The 21,329-nt window shown below is 38.0% G+C and overlaps 2 protein-coding genes across 2 annotated transcripts; one reads left to right on the top strand and one right to left on the bottom strand.

Annotated features, from left to right (window-relative positions):
• The first annotated feature begins 2,264 nt into the window (after positions 1 to 2,264).
• Positions 2,265 to 14,484, top strand: LOC146161370 (uncharacterized). The gene is made up of 11 exons (XM_083383678.1): positions 2,265 to 2,465; positions 2,945 to 3,068; positions 3,688 to 3,832; positions 6,885 to 7,047; positions 7,427 to 7,513; positions 7,888 to 8,042; positions 10,966 to 11,069; positions 11,100 to 11,261; positions 12,386 to 12,514; positions 13,021 to 13,292; positions 13,620 to 14,484. The coding sequence occupies exons 1-11, from the start codon at positions 2,427 to 2,429 to the stop codon at positions 13,671 to 13,673; spliced, it is 1,434 nt and encodes a 477-aa protein (XP_083239804.1). The 5' UTR covers positions 2,265 to 2,426; the 3' UTR covers positions 13,674 to 14,484.
• A 568-nt stretch (positions 14,485 to 15,052) lies between these two features.
• Positions 15,053 to 20,907, bottom strand: LOC146161369 (uncharacterized). The gene is made up of 11 exons (XM_083385449.1): positions 20,828 to 20,907; positions 20,020 to 20,134; positions 19,533 to 19,677; positions 19,186 to 19,348; positions 18,873 to 18,959; positions 18,631 to 18,776; positions 18,261 to 18,334; positions 17,804 to 18,190; positions 17,144 to 17,269; positions 15,886 to 16,124; positions 15,053 to 15,400 (listed from the first exon to the last, which is right to left on the bottom strand). Exons 1-11 carry the CDS (start codon positions 20,876 to 20,878, stop codon positions 15,344 to 15,346), a joined length of 1,590 nt encoding a protein of 529 aa, XP_083241575.1. The 5' UTR covers positions 20,879 to 20,907; the 3' UTR covers positions 15,053 to 15,343.
• Positions 20,908 to 21,329: the final 422 nt, after the last annotated feature.

The following is a 21,329-nucleotide window of genomic DNA, read 5'->3' as shown; positions in this document are numbered from 1 at the left end:
TGTTACGTCACTATGAGAAGGCGAGGCTGTAAACAAGAACTGTACAACGTTGCCTTTTGGAAATCTAAAATTAAACAAGCATGGCAGCTAAAACGTAAAATTAGTCTTTGATATTCTGATAAAGGTTTATTATTTAGTCAGTAAGTTCAAAGTTGATTTTCTAGCAGCTGAACCAATCATATACATTATACTTGATCAACGATGACGGCTCACAAAAATGGGTAACACTAATTTACGGAATGATGAATGGTCGGAATGGTCGGAACGCTCACAGTATTATTATTAAATATAATAACACTTGACCCACCTTCACCCAAACGCTAACCCCCACCCTAACTCAAATATTGTGCGTTGGTTTAATAATTGTTTTAACGGGGTAACACTTAAATAAGTGAGTGTTCCGACCATTCATCATTCCGTAAATTAGTATTACCCCACAAAAATAATAATTAATATTTTCACCTCGTGCTGATTGCTGAAGGCCTTTGGTGTACTTTGAAGGTTTGTACCAGGTTAGTATTTACTTTAGATGTTCGGCCGTCCCTGGAATGTTGAACAACAGTTGGCGAGTAAGCCGATATCGGCAATTGTATGGGAACAAAGCGTTGAATAAGACGTGTTGACAGAGTCGAATCTTTAGTTCTGAAGGAAGTGAAATTAGTCAGCATCGGCCTTAGCCATCCATTTTGATATAACAGAAAAGCTCTAGAAGTGACAATAAATCACGCGTTGTTGATAGTGAAGCAGAGTTTTATTTACTGTCATAGAATAAGTATAAAAAAGTTAATAATAGTTTTTGACGTCGTGCTTGCCTACTTGAGCAAAGTCGTTTGGTTTTGAAATTCATAATGTTTGCAGCTCCTTACCTGGCGTATAAAGCGTGATTATATTTTTTGTTTTCGGTGTAATACGAATATGTTGAACAACATAATAATTAATAACTTACACATTAGTTGTATCTGGATTCGAAGGTTATAAGCCGTCGATTTTGGAGTTGGGATTCCTATTTCATATATTTTTAAGTGAGGGTTTTCATTTTGGCCATATATATATAGACTAAAAGTAAGAATGACAATTTTAAGCCTCGCTGATTCAATTAATATTTAGCGCAGTTGATCCAAACAAGAACAGTTAAAAAAGTCGAAAATACGTGGCATTTTTTACGTTTTCGCTTTCGCATACCACGCCTTTGGAAGTCCCCGCCATCCCAAAAAGGGTAATACTAATATTTACAGATTGGCTTCGAGTTCACTTACAAAAAACAGTGGCTCTCATACTGTGGTACCTTTCCACATTTTAAAGTGGTGCGCGAAGGTTTTTAGGTCTTCTGGGGGGTTTACAACACGTAACGCCGTGTAAATAATAAAACTATTTTCTAAGTGTAATAAAATGATATTGCGGATTCTATTTTCTCTCTCTGCCACAATAAATCGGCCTATATTACAAATTCTGGATCGCGACTCCTAAAATATTTTTTTTGGGTTTGAAACTAGTTAGTACACAGCGGCAATAGAAACACGTTAAAAGGCTGAGAACGATTGGCCGACAGACAACTGGCGTGTTCCGGTGATGCAACACACAAGGCGCTTCGAGGCAAGCTGCATTTCTCCCCACTCGACTCCATCTAAACCCTTCAGGGTACGTCGTATATTGAAGTAGCAAAAGACAGGCAAACTGGCCTCGGCGTGTTGGTTTAGCCTTGCCGGATACAGAAGAACACGAGTTACCGGGTTGCGGCCAAGACCCGAAAGCAGTGAAATAATAGGAAAGCAGCATGTCGCGGAATCAAAGGGGGGTTATTGTTCTGCTAGTTGCCTCGTTAAAGAATCTTTCTTCCAGTTTCTCGAAAATGTCATAGTACTGTAGCGCATAGTATCTAATATTTTGTCAGTAAACGTGATATTTGTTGAGGTTCAACATTCAGCACTTTTCAACATTCATTCACACTTTTTCAAAGGTTAGTTATACGTGCACCGTCTGCCAGTCGGGTAGCCCTGCTATAAGTTTCAAGTCTTCGCGTTCTGTGTCAGCCTTTGGAAACCACCGAAGGCCTTCGTAGCACAGCATGGGGGTGATATTTTTTCTTGGTGGCACGCTTTACGTCACGCCCGATCGCTCAGCTCGTTATTGTGAACTGCGTTGTTCAAAAGTCGCTTTTCGAGTAGACGTGTGGTCTGTGTGTGTTGTTCTGCCTTGGAGGTTAAACCAGAGCGCGCGCAGTTCACACGCAGCCTGTTTGGCAAGTAGGTGAAACAATTTTCCCGCGGTGTTTCTTGAACGTGTAGTGGCTTTATGCAGCAGAAATATGTTAAGGGAGACCGAAACAATGTCGTTTTCGCGCAGCTGTTCAGCTTTGTGTAGGTAAACGTACTGTGAGACTGATTTCACTTCGAGCTCTACATTGGATTTGAAGAACAAACTAAAGCATGGCACCTGGGCGTCGTTATCTCACGCTATTCTGTTCGGTAAGTATTTAACTGAAAAGTGTAGCCTAACTTGAAACCCTTGTCGCATAACTACAAGCGCGGATAAAAAATACAACTAACGTCGTTCTTTTTCCAAACAATGTTGAATTGAGTGGCTTTAGGTTGTTTTACGCTCGTAGAATAAATTTCAAAAATTTGCTTTCAAACTGGGTTTTCTCCCTAATGCTTAAGGGTGGTTGGAGATATTTTTGATTCTAAAGGATTGTAATTTGTCACTTCCATACAATTTTTATGTAAAGAAGTGCACTGAATCAATTATATACACTCTGCGTATTGGATGTCTGTTGTTTCAATTTCGTTAGTTGTACAATTATAATTACCGACTTGGCGAAAATTCTAGCAAGGGTGCGATTCTTTATATGCCTTTTATGTAGGGTGCCGTAAGCCAAATAAGTTGGAAGCCACTGTTTTTTTAAACAAACGAACGTACAACGTGAAACGCCCACCTCTTGTTTCAGCTTCTAGCCTTACTTGCTCATCATGCAAATGTCGTGCACTCGGCCGACGATTCATGCCAAGCATTGAACACAACCACGGGTGTGACAGACTGCAGCAACAAGAACTTGGACGCTATTCCCGAAGGTAACACGTTGGATTTCACTTTTTTCGTTGGTGTTGCCGTGTACCCTGTTTTGTTAAGTACCTTAACATCGGGAAATCAGTTGCTTATGGAACCAACATATTCATTACGTAGTGACCATTAATACCATTTTAGCCTGGTTACATTAGCACAGGGGTTCTTAAACTGGGGTTCATGGAACCCTTGAGAGTCCGTGAACTAATTTTAGGGGGTCCATGAAGGCCAAATTGAAACATTAGTCTATATCTAAGAAGTAATCAAGTTAAAAAAGAGTTTAATTAAAAAAAACGTTTTAGCACCGAATGTATTTAAACTCCATTTTACCTAAATCATCAGCCTTTTTCTGAAAGTCTATTTGTATTGTGACATAGATTTATGACAAAATCAGCATATTTCTGAAGTCTGTTTGATTGTGACGTCAATATATGACTTCATTTTTGAAAATTTATTTTTCTACCGTGGTCCACGCGAAGCAAAACAATTAAAAGGTCTTTGGAAAAAAAGTTTTAGGACCTCTGCCACTAGCACTACATTAACAGGACACACCTTTAAATGTCGTTTTTTCCGTGGACTAGATCGCGCTTTTGCGTTCCTTAAACTTCCGTTTTTTAACGTTTTCAGATCTAGATCCTGGCACTGAAAAATTGGTTTTGACTGGCAACAATCTGACCACCATTTCCAACAACTCGTTCGCAACCTTGGTAAATCTGACGGAACTCGACTTAAGTGGAAATAACATTACAACGATCGAAGCGGAAGCTTTTAAGTAAGTAACTGCTCGAAATCGTTCCGGTCTTGATCCTGTTGTTTGTGCTTAGAACAATCGATTTGACTAGCATTCTGCAACGACAACCGAAGTCCATCTCGACTTAAACAACCGAAGTCGATCTCGACTTAACTTAATTGCAAATAGCTTCTATTCTCGTACGTGCTTAGTTAGATATGTGGTGTGCATATAGACTCCATTAATAAAGGTATCCAAGTGGTTAGGATAACCGTTGCGATAAATGAGGACTTTTTCTGCAAACGAGCAGGCCATTGCAGGATTACTAGACATGGATTCACTTTTCTCTTTTTCAAAAATCTGTAAAATTACGTGTCGAGTATCTAAAAAAATGCTTGTTATCTCTGCTCCAGCAATTAATTGCCTGCGGGGAAGCTTGTTGGAATATTTGCAGCTTTCCTTTTGCTGTTATCAGGCCGTAATTGACTTGGGAATTTCCTGTAACGACTGGCTCCTTGTTTCCGATTCATTTGCACTTGAAATAATACAAAGTGGTTACAAAGTTATTTTTTTTATTAATTCGATGGCCAGCCTTTATTTCGCACTACGATTGGTTAAACCAGTGGCGTCCAAATTGAAGTCCGTGGCCCCTTCCCGTCTGTATAATAGATTCGAAAGACTTTTGTACAGTTGTTTTTATAGTTATGAAATGGGTCTGTAAAGCGTAGACCACTCGGCTAAACAGCTAAACTGATATTTACTCAGGCAAAGAACATTTTGCTTCGTTGGATAATGTGATAGCCAATACTTTTTCTGTCGAAAGTACAACATTGGTAAAAAGGACGTCATTGTCGAACTGTTCGACTATATATGGCAATCTTTTGAAGTAAATCTTTCGTTTGAAATAAGCTTATATTGCCCGAAAACACAATTAAAATATATAGTCCTGTATTTTGTATCGGACGTAAATAAAAAGTGCATTGTGTAATGGGTTTTTAGTTGACTAAAGTGTAAAGCGATATCCCACTTCGATTACGAACAGATGCACCTGCTGAGTATTGTTTCTTAAGGATTATGTGATCGCTCCAAAAGTATCAGCAGCACACAGCGCATAAAAACCCAGACAGCCAGACACGTTTCACAAGAGTCGATATCGTTTCTTGTGACGTTGTGGGCCAAGATGTTTGCTCAAATGACGGAGTTGCCAAACGAATGGGCCCGTGAGCAAACAGTTCATGCTTGCCGTAAAACCATGCTTCGACAATGTTCTGCGCACGTATCATGCTCTTATAAAACCAACACTAAGTCGCTTGCGCGGCATTATAACTGAATTCAATTCAAACCTTTAAAGAGTATTGTGGAGTGTCATAAAGTGTGTGCTAGTGATTCCGATCAGTGCAATCAGGGTTAGTCTTAAATAATTTTATATGCCCAGTAGCCCAGGGCTTTATTCGAAACGTTTAAGGTCGATTTGAATCGTCATATACAAGTTTATACCTAATAACATCAGGCGCATCGCGCCGTCATATGACTCTGCTATCACTCAAGTCACTCATAAAAACATTTTTGCTTCTGCGAACGAACGTAATAAAGTTTTTTTTAGTTTTTTTTACGCAATTGCTTGTGTTTTCTATGCACACGCTTGCTTCGGATTTGACGTAAACCGACATATTTTAACTGCCGACGGAAACTGCACTACATGCGTTATCATGGATACGTTTTTTGCTAAACAAAGCACATTTTGTTTATTTTTATTAAGGGTAATGGAATTATCCATTTTAAAGAATTTTCGTACATTAAAAACCTGCCTCATTTGTATGACATGCAATCTCTAGGGTTGTTTAATGCAGTGGTTTCTCAACCCGCCGGTGCCGGTTCGCGTCAACTTTTCTGCCGGTCCGCCAAATATATTACAATTTATATCTCAATTGCGAAATGCAAGATGTTAAAAGATTGTCCACCAAATTAAGAACTTCGCCAGTTCCGTTATTTGCAGCATTGTGACGTAACATAAAGGTAATTGTCTACTTTGGACTTACTGTAGGTTACAATGCTCAGTGTTTTGCCCAACTGTTTATAAGTAGGCACGTCGTTGAAATATTCTACTTTAAGATAGTTGTATGTGAAAAACTTTCGTATACCACTATACCACGTATATTATAAGAAAGACAGCAGAAAATTGCTAATTTAATTGAAGTTTCCATTCTTTGCTTTTAAGTTGCATACTTTTGTCGTAATCGCATTTTGGGTTGATTTTGATTTTTAAAGATCCACCGGTCCGCAAAATTTGTTTTAAATTTCACCGTAAAAAAAAGGTTGAGAACCACTGGTTTAATGTACATTTACCGTTTTCGTTTGTTTCCCCGCGCGACTCAAACAAACGACTTAGTTTGAAACACGGGACTGACGGGACCTGAGTTGATGCAAAATATTGTCGCCAAATCGCGTTATCTATCGGGCGAAATTCACCCACGGTGTTTGAACACACGCCCTATGAAGATGAAACAAAATGTTTGTCCTGGGCAATCACTTCTACCCGGATACTGGGGCTCCCATATGGCTAGGTTAAGAAACCTCCCGATTTGGATGCGGTCCGAGATATATAGTGACTAGTCACACACTATACACACAGTACAGCTGTTCCGTGATACACATTGATAGAAACTACAATGTATCAATGCTGCGTTACCCAGATAGCGGTAAGTAGCTTAATATTTCTGCAAAACAACGAACCCCGTTTTGTGGCTCTTAATTGTCATCGCTTATGTGAACACCGAGAAACTATGGTTTTAATTAACTGGCGCTTACAAACACGCTGTCTACCCTGTGTAGAAATTAGACCCGTTTGAAAAAAGAAGGTGTTAACCTTTATATGCTAAAATAAGCGGAAGATTAAAATTTGACAAATTTCGTAAGTTAAAATTATGGAAAAAAAGAACGAAAATCCAATACATTTAAGAAAAAAACTTTTAGTTACACGATTTTAGTGAAACTGTGCTTATGTACGGAGTAAACAAACGCAAAATAAGCTAATTTAAACACGCTTAAATTCTCCTGTTGGCGCAATGCTTAAAGTAGGCATTCTTACGCACAGAGGCCTGACTGCCCTCGAAATGCTCCACATCCACGACAACAAGTTAGAAAGCCTGGCTGGCTTTCTGGACACTGACCTAGCCGCACTAACAATGCTGACCGCTAGTTCCAACCTCATCACAGGCATCAGAACCGGCGACCTGGACAACTTGAAAGCTTTGCAGGTATTATACTATATGTTTGCGTCCGTGTTTTTCCTAAGCCTAGGAATTTGGCCAAAATTCCCAACCTTGATGCTTCCCTCACCCTTAACAAAGGCGCTTATAACCATGGCCATCTGTTCCTCAAAAGAGCAACCTAAGTTTGTTTTAACCATTTGTGGTTTTATTCTTTACGGTCTTTGACATTGATCAAAAAAGCCAGGCACAAATATATTTGTAGGAAGTTCATCAGCGCCAAACGTAACCTTGCGCAGTTTCCATTTGTTTTGGACAATTACGCGTGACACTGTTTTAAATCAAAAGCAATTTTTACATCTCACCTCAATTTTTGCGAAGGTATGTATTATGAACATTGACGGTTTGTCAATATTTTGTTTTGCAGAACCTGGATCTTTCGTACAACAGTATATCGTCAATCGACGCACTGGCCTTTCGGAATACGACCGAGTTGATCTACTTAGATTTGCAGGTATGTGGCGAGGCGGTAAAAAACTGGACCAATGCACCAATGGAACTGATTAGAACGTATTTTGTAGCAAAAATATTTTTTTATTCCAAGTCAAGTTCTGTACCAAAAGAGTCGATGTAAAGTCACTAAACAAACAAGCCGAACCCAAATTTAATTGAATTAAGCACATAGTGGGATAGCTAAACTCTAATATTAAAAGACATACATGAAAGTCAACTTCTAAAATGATTAATTTAGTCAAAGTCAAGTAATTTGGGCCCTAATACAGTAGGAAATTTGGGTGAGTTATAAACAGTAAAATCACAAATCAGTCATTATGACACCACGCAAAATTAGCCTTCGACGCTTACAGAAAATCTCATTTTCTTCTGCAGAACAACAGCCTCAATACCTTGGATGACTCCTTGTTTGCAACAGTCAACACCACAACGCTAACCATAAATGCAACCAACAACCAGTGGAACTGCACCTGCCCTTTGCATGACACCTTCAGTGAGCTAGGTGTCAACCTGACAACGATCATATGCACGTAAGTGAATAATACTAATGCACAGGACGTATATTATTGCGTGTGTGTGTTTTGTTTGTGTGTCAATATGTGTGTGTGTGTTGTGGGTTTTGAAGAGTAATTTTCGTATTGGTATTTCATTCATCCATTGTAACTGCATTCCTTTTTTTTTCTTTGTACCCGAGTATAGGTAAATCAGTACGAAAACAGAAAATTGTTGTTGTTGTCGCGGTTTGTCAACAACTGAAGCCAGCTTTCTTGCACAAAATAAATTATGGGTCAATAACATGATTCCTACTTTGTGCGTTCTAGTTTTAACTATTCTACTTATGGCGTTTGATGCGGATCAGACAGTCGTACGTACTTTTAAGACCCAAAACAGGTTATTGTCTTTAATAAAACGCTTTTTTCTTGGCTTATGTATTGTCCGCGGCCCGTAAAGTTTCTTGCTGTTCATGGACGAGAAAAAATGCATTGTTTACTCCAGGAGTTCCAAACCTTTTTTACACCGTGGCCCCCTTTGAAATTTTTATAAATCGATGTCCCCCCCCCCTATTTTTTTCAACCTTTTGAATATACAGTAAACAGTAAAAATTATCAAATGATATAAAAACAACACACAATAAACATGATAGTACATTAATTAGTTATTACATATTCAGTTAATGTAATAGTTGAGCTTGTTTTTCCACTGACAATGTCTTATTTGCTGGTTTAGTGGTGGGAACACCCAGCCGCATGTCATATTGAATATCCAAGACACTGCGCTGATTTGTCTTTAGAAGTAACATTGTTTAAAACCCACATCCACAGCCATATGTTAATGGGAAAGGCAACAGCAATGGCATGACTATTTCATTAAGCTTAGGGTATGAAATGCTTAGTTTCGCCGAAAATGTGGTCAAACTATCTTTCTCAAAGCTCAATCGGGTTGCCGTCTATTCTTGTTACTTCAAGCGTTCATTAAATTTTAATTTATATTTTTTGTTTTAGTGGAGTAGATAATAAACTAAAAAAATATAATTTTTTAATCTTTGTTATGTCCTCCTTGAAAAAGGCCCCCTAGGGGGCCATGGCCCAGAGGTTGGGAATCCCTGGTTTACTCGCCTTAAAACGAGCTTAGCTATCTTTTTCAACTGTAAACATCATCCGTAAAATCCGTGAGAAGTTAGTACAATATAAACTTGTCATTTTTGTTGCGTATCTCCTAATTTTAGTAACCTTTTTACAATTGTTAAAGCTTCTGAGCAGTTTAACTTTCAGTGTAGTTGTCGAACTCCAGTTTGTGCACATTTTTTTGGTGAAAATTGGTGTGCCGCATTTTTTCTGTCAAGTGTGCCGCAATTTTTTTTTTGTATAAATAGTATAGTTTCCTGTTCGTATTACTTATATGCACACTATCAATAGGTTAACTAACAATATTTTAATTTTAAATTATTACCTTATAGCAGAGTCTTTGTCAGGTTATATTTTTATTGAAGTGTGGATAGTGTGGCGCGATTTTTTAATTAATTTCTTAGTGCACAACAAAAAATGGGGCTGATAGAGCCACGGCCCACGAGGGTATTATATTTTAATCCAGTTAAAATCAAACTTGCGTTCCTCATTACGACTTCAAAGACCTTCCTTGTGACGTTTTCGGACGAATTGTTCTGGAACTTGTACAGAGGGAATAAATTGCCGGGAGCCTGTAATAAGGGCTCACAACCTATGAAACGTTGAGAGAGAACACATAATTAGACCTATATAAGGCAACAATATCTAACACAGAATAATCTATAATACCATAATATTAAGACCAACAAAATAATAAAGCCAAACACATAGTAATATCCACGACAGAATAAGTGTTAAATCGTCTGAATAGGACCTAAACCTGTCGGAATATATATAAGTTTAAATCCATCGGAAAAGGCCCTAAATCAGGGGTCGGCAACCTTTTTCTAATCGCGGGCCAAAACCAAACTCAGAAATGTCTCTGTGGGCCGTACAAACTGTATGTTAAGAATTGTGTTAGTAAAATGTTAGAACAACTGTAAATCAGGCGGGTCTCGGGTCTTTTTGCACTTAAAAACGTGTTTAATTATATTTAAGGAGGTACTAAAGTGTTGACGCAAAGCGCATAAAAAAACTTTGTTTGGTTTGGAATTCGAGTTCACACGTCGTCATCCATACTACTAATGAAAAGTGTACTAAAACTACTTTGAGGGAACGCGATAACATTTTAACTTAACCTAGCTCAGTGTTTGTTAACCTTTTTAAGCGAGGGCACATCTGGCGAGCGAAGCGAGCGCGACTTTGTTTTTCGTTTGTCCGCGTCGCACTTCGCAGCCTTCCGCGGTGCAACGGTAAAGAAGCGCGGAATCTAGTTCAAAAGACAGCATCAAAACGTAAACAAACCGGATGTAAAATGATCATTCGCCCGAAGCGCGAAAATTTTTTGAACTTAAGTAGTTAAAATTTATGTGAAATTGATTTGTGTCAATTTGTCAAGGCGGCGGTGTTAATTTGTCAAAGAGGCGGCGAGCCGGATGAATTACATCGGCGGGCCGTAGGTTGCCGACCCCTGCCCTAAATGGTCTCATTCCGAACTGTGTTTTATTCCAAAGTTGATGTTACTCTTATTTGGGTCTTATGGCTGGAGTCCGGCTGAGAACTACTAACCTATTAGAATGCTATTTAAAGGTAATAAAGGCGGACTTCTTAATTAAAACGGACTTTCTTACCTGAAAACATCAATATTTTACGCGGTCTAAAGTTACTTTTCGACATGCACCTTACATTTTTAAGGTTGGTTTATTCTCGGCAATTGTTGACAGTAAATTGCCGATATTCTTTTTTTTTTCTGCATGAAAACGACAAAAAAACAATTGCTGTAGTTCCCAGCTTATTTAATCTGCATTATTTATCTTTTCAAGCATATTTTTTGATTTACATGTTGTAGGTATCCTACAATTCTTGCCGATAATCCTCTGTCGAAAATGAACTGTTCAACAACAACACCCTCAACATTAACAACTGAGACACCAACAACAACAAAAAGCCCAAAAACAACAACCGAAAGCCCACCGTTAACAACAACAACCGAAAGCCCACCGTTAACAACAACAACCAAAAAAATGTTAACAACAACAACCAAAAAAATGTTAACAACAACAACCAAAAAAATATTAACACCAACATCGACTCCGCAGCTGTCCGAAGATGTCGTTAACGACCACAATCGAACAGTAAAAACTGGTGAGTAAGTGTATCAGGTGTATAATGGAACCATGTCCTTCCCATCTGTTATATTTAACGCAAACTAGATGATTTACTTTTTTGGCTAGTTGCGCAACCTGTAAAACTGGGATTAGATTCTTTTCTAACAAATTTGGCAATCATTGGATCAGTGAATGTTGAACTGTGTGCCAATATTCATAACTGTGGCATTTCCCTATTGTTCTCTTATTTTATCATTTATAAAGGATGGCTGTCAAGTTATTGACTTGTTATTTTGTAGAAAATGTGCCTCGAATATTTTTTGACCGTTTTACTGTGCCGCTTGCTAAAAAGTTAAACAACCAATCCATTAAATGGTATAATAGTGCCCTTCCCTTATTCAATCCAACCTGAATCGCAAATGATACTTTTTTTAAGTCAGTTTCATAAAGAATTATCATACCTTTTGACTTTTGCGTTTCTTAAACTTGGCCGTTGACTCTCATCATAAAGGAGGATACAACATAATGTTAGTTTGTTATTCTGTTTTCATGCCTCATTTTCCTGAAACCATATATTAGTATATAAACAAAATAGTGCCCCTCTGTGAACTTTCATTTAGAAACGGTTTGGCTTTTTTGTTTAAAAAGCAAACAGGCATAGTAACCAACGTTAAGATTTTACTTTGCTAAATGCATACACAATAGAAACCGTAGAGAAAAAACTTATTTTTTACAGGTAACCCTTTGTAAAACCTAACAAATTTGTTGGACAACCTTTTTGGCGAAGTTGAAAAAAATTTGCTTCTCTTAGAAACCAAATTTAATGTGTCAATTTCTAGTACCGTTCATTATGCGTTCAGAGATTCAAGCATGCAGTGCCCGAAAATAACAATTTTTGAAAATTTATTATTGTGTTGACCATTGCTTTTATGCTGTTTTGTTTTCAAAATAATTCTAAAGTACTTATCAATTTTACTTTCGTAATCCAATTTTAGGTGTTTAACAATTAACATCCTATAAAATTTTCTTTTAAAAAGTCTTGTCGTTGCATTAATTTCGTTTAAACATGCGGAAACCCTGTAGTGTACATGCTCTTGTGAAAAATTATCCTGCGGGAGACTAGCGTAGCAATTTCACTGAACCTTGTTTTTACTCGCACAGGCACCCTGGTGAGGATGACTTGCCCGCTAGCACCTAACATTACAGACGGCGACCAAATCGCTTGGTTCTTCAACGCGACCCTCATCACCGACAAAAACGTGGCAAACGGGAGTTATCTGACCTTGGCGGGTGAATTACGTAATGTTAATTGCTTCAGCAGTGTCCAAATGTCTTTACTTGTTCGCTGAAGTACAGCGTCAGAAATATGACCGTCGCGGTTTGCCGAGGTCTTGAGTTCGAACCTCACCTCAAGCTATATTTTTAGACTTGTTTTGATTTTGTACTTTTTGTGTTACACAGATCTAATCACAAACTTTAATATAAAAAAGAAAACCCCCTTTAAACAATAGAGGTCAATTATATATACTTTATTAGTATAAGCTGAAATCATATCAGTTCATACATGAACTACTAAACGCAAGCATAACGATTCTATCATTAATTTGGGTCTTTCTTTTCTTATTAAGGTTAAGGTTGCATTGTAGAATCGGTCTGTATTGCTAAACTGATTGCGGCTTACATTTCAGCGTTACATATCATCGACTTTAAAAAGCTTGCCGACAGCTAACGGAGCAAATTTAAACAAAACAAAAAACAACGGCCGCGCGCATTTACACCGCTTGTTTTGTGCACAGCTTTCAGCAACGACACAGCGGGCCAGTACTGCTGCATGAACCGGACCGACTCGTCATCGACCTACTGCGTTCAGTTCCTGCTCGCACCCGAAGCGCCACCGTCTCAGTCTCAGTCTCCACCTACAAAGAAACCGAAGAAGGGCATTTCGACCGCTTCTGTTGTGGTCATCGTGCTGTTGTGCATTGCCATCGTTGGCGGAGCGCTCTCGTTCGTCTACAAGAGATGGCGAAGCAATAAGGACGGCGAGTCGTACGGACTGCTCAATGACCAGGTCAGTTGAATAGGCCAGTGATGGGGGCAATCTTATTAAGAGTTGAAATTCTAGTCTTTTCGGTTGTCGAAAGTAGGTTAGAATATATTTTTTTTTAATTTAGCTAAAACTTGCTGAAAAAATCTCCATAATAGACCCAGCCCCTAAAAAATGCACGTATCACCAGTCACAAGGGTTCTAAGGACGCCAGACCTCTGAACAAAAGCTAATCGAATTTAAATCTATATCAGTAAAAAGTTAAAAACCCAAAGTGGTCCTGGCCGAGTGGCGCAGGTTTATATAGAGTGCACAATGCTACCAACAAACAACACTCTTGTTGTCTTGCAGAGTGCGTTTCGATCCAGTGCGGATGGTCACAGAGGGACAGACGACTTCCTGTAAGCGGTGTACAGTTGAAATAGTTCATTCTTCGGAAAAGGACATTTCCTTGCCGTATGTGTTTTTGGTTAAAGTCCAACTTTCCAGGACAGTTTTGTAGACGTTAAAGACTTCGTTTAACCACAAACGTTTTTTTCCTGAATACGATTCTGTTTGCAAGTTACTAATTTAACTACACTTGGCCAGTAATTCAGCGCGTAATCTCGTGTACGATGCTTTTTTTTTCGCTGTGGCAATGCACTTGCACATGTGGCTTTGCCTAATGAGGTGCGCATAATTTCGCCAAATGCTTTATCTTGCGTCTACAGATTCTCTTCGTTTCTCACTGTTTTCCTTTGTATTGGTGTGCCATTGGCGCAATTGTACAGTCCACTTCGTTTATTTTTGTTTTAGGTGTGTTTGTTGAGCTTCGCCGCGAATAACTGTACGATACCGCTAAAAACGACACTAATAACAGAAAATTTGGACAAGTATAGTATTCTACTGTGGTCGGCACGTTGAAAGGCGTTTACAAGCATATTTTGGGCAATAATAGTATTTTTTTTTGGTACCTCTTCGTTAGTCGGCGACTTTCTTGTAACCATCCTAAAACGTATTTTATCCTGTTTTCGATTTAGTTTTTATTGTGTCGCTGTTATGATTGGGATATTCCTACCCAGTTTTACGGCCTTTCGTTTGTGGTGCTAATTTTTTGTTTTTAATTCTTTTCGAATATTTCTTCACGTTTTCTTGAGAAACTCATTTGCTTCAGCGATCTACTATACACCCAGTTAATCGCAACGATTTTTGCAATACACAAGCTTTTCTTACTAGACTGTTTCCGGGTACAAAGATTTATAAAATTGAAGGTAGAACAGTTTTAAAGTAGGCTATAGGTTAGGTTAGATTTGATGCAGAGCAAATTTATAGAACTTAGACAGTTAAAAGCAGTTTATAAAAGTGTTTAAAATTGAATTTTCCAGAGGTTCATCAGCTACCAGTTATAACCACTTCAAACTGGTGGGCTAGAATTAAAAAAACGCAAGCTTTTTAGTTGAATTATATTATTTGTTTTGGGCCTTCTACTTTTGCCTTGTTTCGTATTCAAAACTGTTTACAATTTACCGATTTTTTTCAGCACCCTGTAAAAACCAATTCAAACACCGCCATAATTTAAGATGTTGGTAGTTTGAGTATCGAATAAAGTTTATGCAATCTCGAAACAAAAAAATATAGATCTGCAGTACGCTTTTTGCATGAGTTGCTTCTTTGGAATTTAAAACAAACGTTGCTATATGGACATCTTTTCTTAGTCAGCCATTTTTTACTAGTGCTTCTGTTTCTTTTACTAACGGACAGACTATTGCTACTTTTGAACATTTACTTTAAACAACAATTTCTTATCGCAAGCTTTACTCAAATAAGCGCAAAACGGATAACATAAAAGGATATACGATCGCTATACATGTACAGACACAATACAAATAAAATTTATGCCTTTTGATTGAACCCGGTGAGCGGGTTATAACTAAAAGGGGTAACCAAGGCCTCCAGTTTTAGAAGTTCTCCCCGTGGGTCATTCGATTAAAATCAAATTTTAAAGCGGCTATATGCAACATATAAAGCGGCTATATGCAACCTGTTCGAAGTGAAAGCAGTCTTAAGCAACAAAAAAATAAAATATAGTTAGAGTTTCAAAGGTAATCATCGCTTTCTTGTCTAAACGAACTTTCATCCGCTCGAAAGGCATTCTGAAACAATATAAAAAAATTGTCACTTGTTTAATTCATCGATATATTAATTTGTTCCCGCGGAAGAACAAAAAATGCAAAAAAACTTTTATATTCGTAGAAAACACAGACATAAAAACATTTATAGTTAGGAAGGTTTTGAGCTTAAATGTTTAACTTTGCCGCTATAGTTATTCTGTTCTTCTCAATGTGCATGACGATTGAAGACTGGTTTACCGTCATACAAGGAATAAAACAAACCACAATCGTTAGGAATTTCCAATAATATCGGATCGCAGCCGATACCCGATGCCAACTGGGTCTGATACTACGGCAGTATCAGTGCCGATCCGATTTAGGTATTGGTATCCGAATAAAATGTCAAGAATCGGACACACCTAGTACTCGTAAAGTGTTAGTCCTTATATATTTATTGTATTTGCAGTAACCAATAGGCTCGAGCAGTACAAATGGCAGCAACATAAACTCGAAATGCACAAACCCACCCTGTTGCTCAGCAGTCCGTAACGTTCGACGGAATTTCTGCGGTAGCGTCTAAACAGCAGAACAGCAACTCCTGACACGCCAATCACCACCAGGATAATGACCGCAACGTAGACGGCAGGCGAAGTGGATGAGCGGACGGCTTTCACACGCAAGTGCTGACAAGAGAGCGACTTGTTTCTGTGTCCGTTCTCATTGACCGTTGCACAGCAGTAAGTACCCCCATCCTGCTTTGTAGCGCCTGCACAGTGGTAAGAAAGTTATACCTTAAAACGGGGGTAAGTTTTTAGGCCTAAATACCTCTAGGTCCAAATTAGCGTAAATCTAAAAAGCCCATTTAGTGTAGGATTGCCAATGGGATAAGCTATGTTTCGGAAAATCGTTAAAATGTCCATGACGGGATAACGTATGGCGAGTCCATGCTGGGATAAGGTATGACGTAATGCTTTATGACGCTGCTAGCAACAATAAAAAATAATTTATTTATTTTTTAGGCTTGTATTGAGTATTGACCAAGAAGAATAAATATAACAATACTTGACCCACCTAAACTCAAACGCCAACTCGCACCTTAATTCTAATAAATAGCTATAGTAAGCATTACGTCGTACCTTATCCTACCTTGGACATACCTTTTATTATATTATCCTGGCTAACATTTGGTCAAAGTATTTTCCCCATGTTTTTAGGATTTTCCCAAGACCGGGCGCTAAGTGTCTGTTTTCGGATGCTTTTTTTTACTGCCAGTTTGCATCCCTAATTTTATTACCAGGGGCGAATCAGGAGCTGTCTTTAGCCAATCCAAACAAAATACTTCGCCAGTGCCAATGACACCATGTCCATTGCAACTGTTGGGAATTCGAGCCGAATTTTGCTACTTCTGTATCTCAAGTATATTAAGTTCATAGGTTGTCATTTATCGTTAACTATGAAGAGTATTTTTTTCAACATTTAATACTTTAATTGAGCAGAGCTGTATACTACTAGATGCTACCCCCATGTCAATAACAATTATTTATATTAACGTTACATTCTGTAATTGTTTACAAATTAAGAGTTACAACCATTGTACAATAATATGTTGTTAATACCTTAAAACGCCCATTATCGCCAAAAACTGACGCAAATATTGTATTGCTAACACAAAATAGGCCTATCTTTAACAATCAGATAATTTTTTGTTAAAAGCGGGTATCGGTATATAGCCCAAGTTCGCCTAATGTTGCGATTCATATTTACAAAAGACTAACCAGCACTTACTTTTGATTTCAATCTTGTCGTTGATGAGCGGCGATCCGGCTTTGTTATTTACAGTCACGTGGTCTTTGTGCCACGACAGATTCGCGCCGACTGTCGTATTGTGGCAACTTATATTCACTGGATGTCCTAAACATGCGACTTCTGGGTTAGCGTTTCTTGTTGTCTTACAGTATATATAGGTCTCGTATCCTAGCGGTAAAAAAAATCGGATTTAGAAAAGTAAGGAAATCCAGAGAAGAGATGTAAAGTCCGACCAACTGATTGTTTACAATATACTGTAATTCTACTTTCGGGCCTATATAGGAAAAATTCAATGCAGAATATTTTATCCTTTGAGATATTAACCGAATTTTAAGTGAACAAGTGGTTGGATAAGTAGAAATTAAAAAAAATGAGTTAAGTGCAAAAGACGACAAAACTATAGTTTTTTCGGATGGCCCATTATACATCAGAACCAATTTTCAATCCAAGTTAAATTTAGTATTGTGACGTTCAGGGTCCGACTAGGTGCAGTAAACTACAGTGTTTGGCGATCACCAAATTTGTACTAATTTGAATGTACAAAGGTACTAATTAAAGAATTACCAGACCCGGGCTTTTACCGATTTTCATTTGCAACTTAGAATAACGTTCCCCTTTATGCGGGGTTCGAGAGCTTACCTGCTGCGACGATCACGACAACCGTCCGTGGAACTGTGTGAATTTCAGGTGTCAACGAAGCGGCGTTTGGTGTGGTTGACGTAGCGACCGAGGGACTAGATCCAGTCGGCCCGACAGAGGACGAAACGTTTGGCGTTCCTGGCGATGCGCCTGTGTCGGTCTTGGTCGTTACTGAGGATCCTGAAGCTTTTGTAGTTGACGCTTTCGATGTACTTCCAGGCGACAGTGAGGTCGTCTTTTTTGCTGTGACTGCCGCACTTGAGGTTGACGAGCCAGTCGTTTTCGCTACAGACGAGGTTTTGGTGGTTTCAGGTGTCATCGTTGGGATAATTACCGCTCCGCTGCCTTCAGCTGTCACGCTACTGCTGCTGGGCGAGACTGAAACCACTACAAAATTGAAAAGTGTACGTTTAAAAATAAAATAAAAAGCGACTTGCTGTAAACAAAAATGCGCTACCTGTTGATTGGCTGACGCAGAACAGAGCCTTTCTGGCTCCAGAAAGTGTCTTGTTGTTCATCTCTTTCGGTGTACTGCACGATTTCAAAGCAGTATTTTTTATTCATAGTGTGAAACATTTATTGTCACGTAATGTTTTTAGCTGTGACCTATATTATTTGGCTATAGAAGCTTTGAGGATACTCAAGAACGAAGCATGGAAGGTTGAGCGGCAAACTAAAAGCAAAAGCAGAACTAAACTAACTCATTTGATGACCCCTTGTCTCAAATTGAAGCCCGTAAATTTGCCGTGTCTAAGTACTGTTTTACATTAGATAACGCAATTATTTTTAACGGTCATCGCGTGTTTCAAAGTGTAAAATAAACGAACCTGCAGACAACCGAGTCGTGGTCGAATGTGACGGGGTGGATGGCCGATATTGATGAGCAGCTACAATCCCAGGGATTGTCGTAGAGCGAAACAGAGTCAAGTGAGTGACTTCGGAGCTTCACGGCGATCGTTTTCATGGAATTATGCTGCGGAAATGCGAGAGAAGCATTTACCCATTTTGTTTATTGTTTGATGGGTATATTTTCAATAATATTCAATACTAAGTAAAGAGAGCTACTTACGTTTAGATATAACGTTTCAAGTGCAGTCAGCATGAAGAAAGATCGATTTTCTATAAATTTGATGTGATTCCAGGAAAGATCCAAATGCTATAAAATAAACACTAGAAGTCTGAAAAGCATGTTGTATGAGTATATCCAAGTGCAGATCATTAATACACGCTGAATAATTCATTTTAAAACATTCTTTAACAAAAAATAAAGTGAATCTCAATGTTAAAAAACTTTTTGATTGAATTATCATGCCCCACTGATTAGCAAATCGGTTAACCTACGGCTTAATTGTGAAATGAAGCTTAATATTTTGCCAACTAACCAGCAGGTCTGTCAGGTGGCTGAGATCGCCATTGTTGAGCATAGTCAATTCGTTATGACTGATGTTAAGCTTTCGAAGTGTACGAAGGTTCGGTGGAAAACTCCCAGCAATACTATCTATCACGTTGCTGCTCAGCTTAAGATCATTCAACTTAGTCAAGTTCCTGTGATAATTATAAATATTAAAATATTAAACTTTTAAGCGTTACGTAAAAAAGTACAGCTATACGTGCATATATTTTAGAGTGCGTATATTTTAGATTTGACATTGTTAATTTTAAGAGGGTGAAATTGTTATTCTATGGCGAACAAAAATAACCAAGGTTATTTTACGACATTCGTACTTACGCAAAAGCATTGCTATCAATTTTCCAAATGCCGTTGCCGGCAAGATTAATGATCAAAAGAGTCGGTAATTCTTCAAATACGTTGTTATCTATCTCGTTGATAGACGTGTTATGGATTTCCAGATGGGTTGTCAACTGGGAAATGGCTACAAGGGATATGAAAGACATATAGCAGTTAATAATAGGGCTATTTAAGGATCGTATTATTTTAAGTAGTCTATTAATTTATCGTGAGCACGTACACTATTTTGCATTCAGATTTGCAACATAGCATCCTAGAGCAAAAACAGGTTCGTTATCCCATCTACTTTGTCTACCCAGCTGTTAAACCTCTCTCTGAACTAGGCAAGTGAGTCACACTTTATATTTAAAAACTGCACAACCACTACAGGCACAATATTTAACGAATTGTATTGACCAGATTAACTGATAATTAACAACTCTGAATCACATTTTATTTGTCGAACAAAATATATCCAATAAGAAACCTTTGGCCGGTATTGCGTTTAGATTGGGGTTGCTGCATGATGTCTTATTTTCGGATTGGTCAAATATACAAGGATTTACAAGGGTGGATTTAGCTTCTTCACACAAAACCGACACCTAAAACATATATTGACAAACAAAATGTAAGCAAAAAAGCCTAAAAAAGCAGAAAAACATTCTAAAAAACTAACACCTTGAAAAAAAAGTACCGGTACCTAGAAGTTAAATTGTACAAGATCCGGTTTTCAACTTTAAAAACATTATATTTGTTTAATAAAAATATATTGCTCATTTGAGCAACTGAAAATATGCAATTAAGTATAATTTTAGTGATTAGCAAAAAAGAATTTGTTTATAAATATATAGTTAGAATTAGACTAAACTTTGGTTTATTACTGATAATTGGCCTGGTAAAAATTGTTGATAAAAATTGGATTTTCGAAGCGTTAGTTTTGCACATCGTATGACATAATTTTAGTTTCGGAAGAAGGTATTTGTTCGTCGCTAAATGAAACGCTCGGGGCATGTTTCGTTGCGGAACTTTAGCTTGAATTTAATACTAGGCCTACACCTTACTATGGAGAGCCAACTCACATGATCAAGGAAATTTTGCACATCCTCACGCTTAGTGACTTTAAAATTAAGTTATTCGTGACACAATAAACATGTTGTTCACGGTATTGTTTATATTTTTAGTTTTATAATGTTGTTGATAATTATCTCTAGAAACCCTAATTGACACTGCCTTTTGAAACAGCATTTTAGATAACGTTAAAACGTATCAATATCAATTAAAATATGTTTACTTACGTATAAACAGAATAGGCTAACACACAGGAAGTAGTACTGCATGTTATTCATTTATTACTTTGCTCAACCCAAAAACACCTGTTAAATAAACAACTTTTACAATACGAGCGGGCCACACATGGTAGTTAGTTCCAATAAAAAATATACTTTTAAAAGGTATGCTCACGCGGCTTTTATTCTATTATAAACAAAGTTACATCAACTGCTTCCTGACTACCTTTCAGTATACCTACCTGTAGTTGTGCCACGCTGCGCCATAGCTTTCCGAAATACAGCCCGGGGCAATTCAATTCTGTAAGAAATCGTTCTACGACTGCGTTGACTGGTAGTGTAAGAGTTTGCACAAGCCACTAATACTGCATATTCCAGTAGAAGGGCTTGCTAATGATGTAGAACAGTGATTCTCAAACTGTGTGCCTCGGGAGATTATCAAGTGTGCCGCAATCTATCGTTATTTTGAAAAATAACTTGCTTGTATTAAAAATAGCCATACAGCCAAGCA

The sequence above is a fragment of the Ascidiella aspersa genome, chromosome 3 (assembly GCF_963924565.1).
Source record: "Ascidiella aspersa chromosome 3, kaAscAspe10.2, whole genome shotgun sequence".
Taxonomy (NCBI): Eukaryota; Metazoa; Chordata; class Ascidiacea; order Phlebobranchia; family Ascidiidae; genus Ascidiella; species Ascidiella aspersa.
The sequence above is the reverse complement of the archived record's forward strand: the minus strand, read 5'-3'. Positions and strand labels throughout refer to the sequence as shown.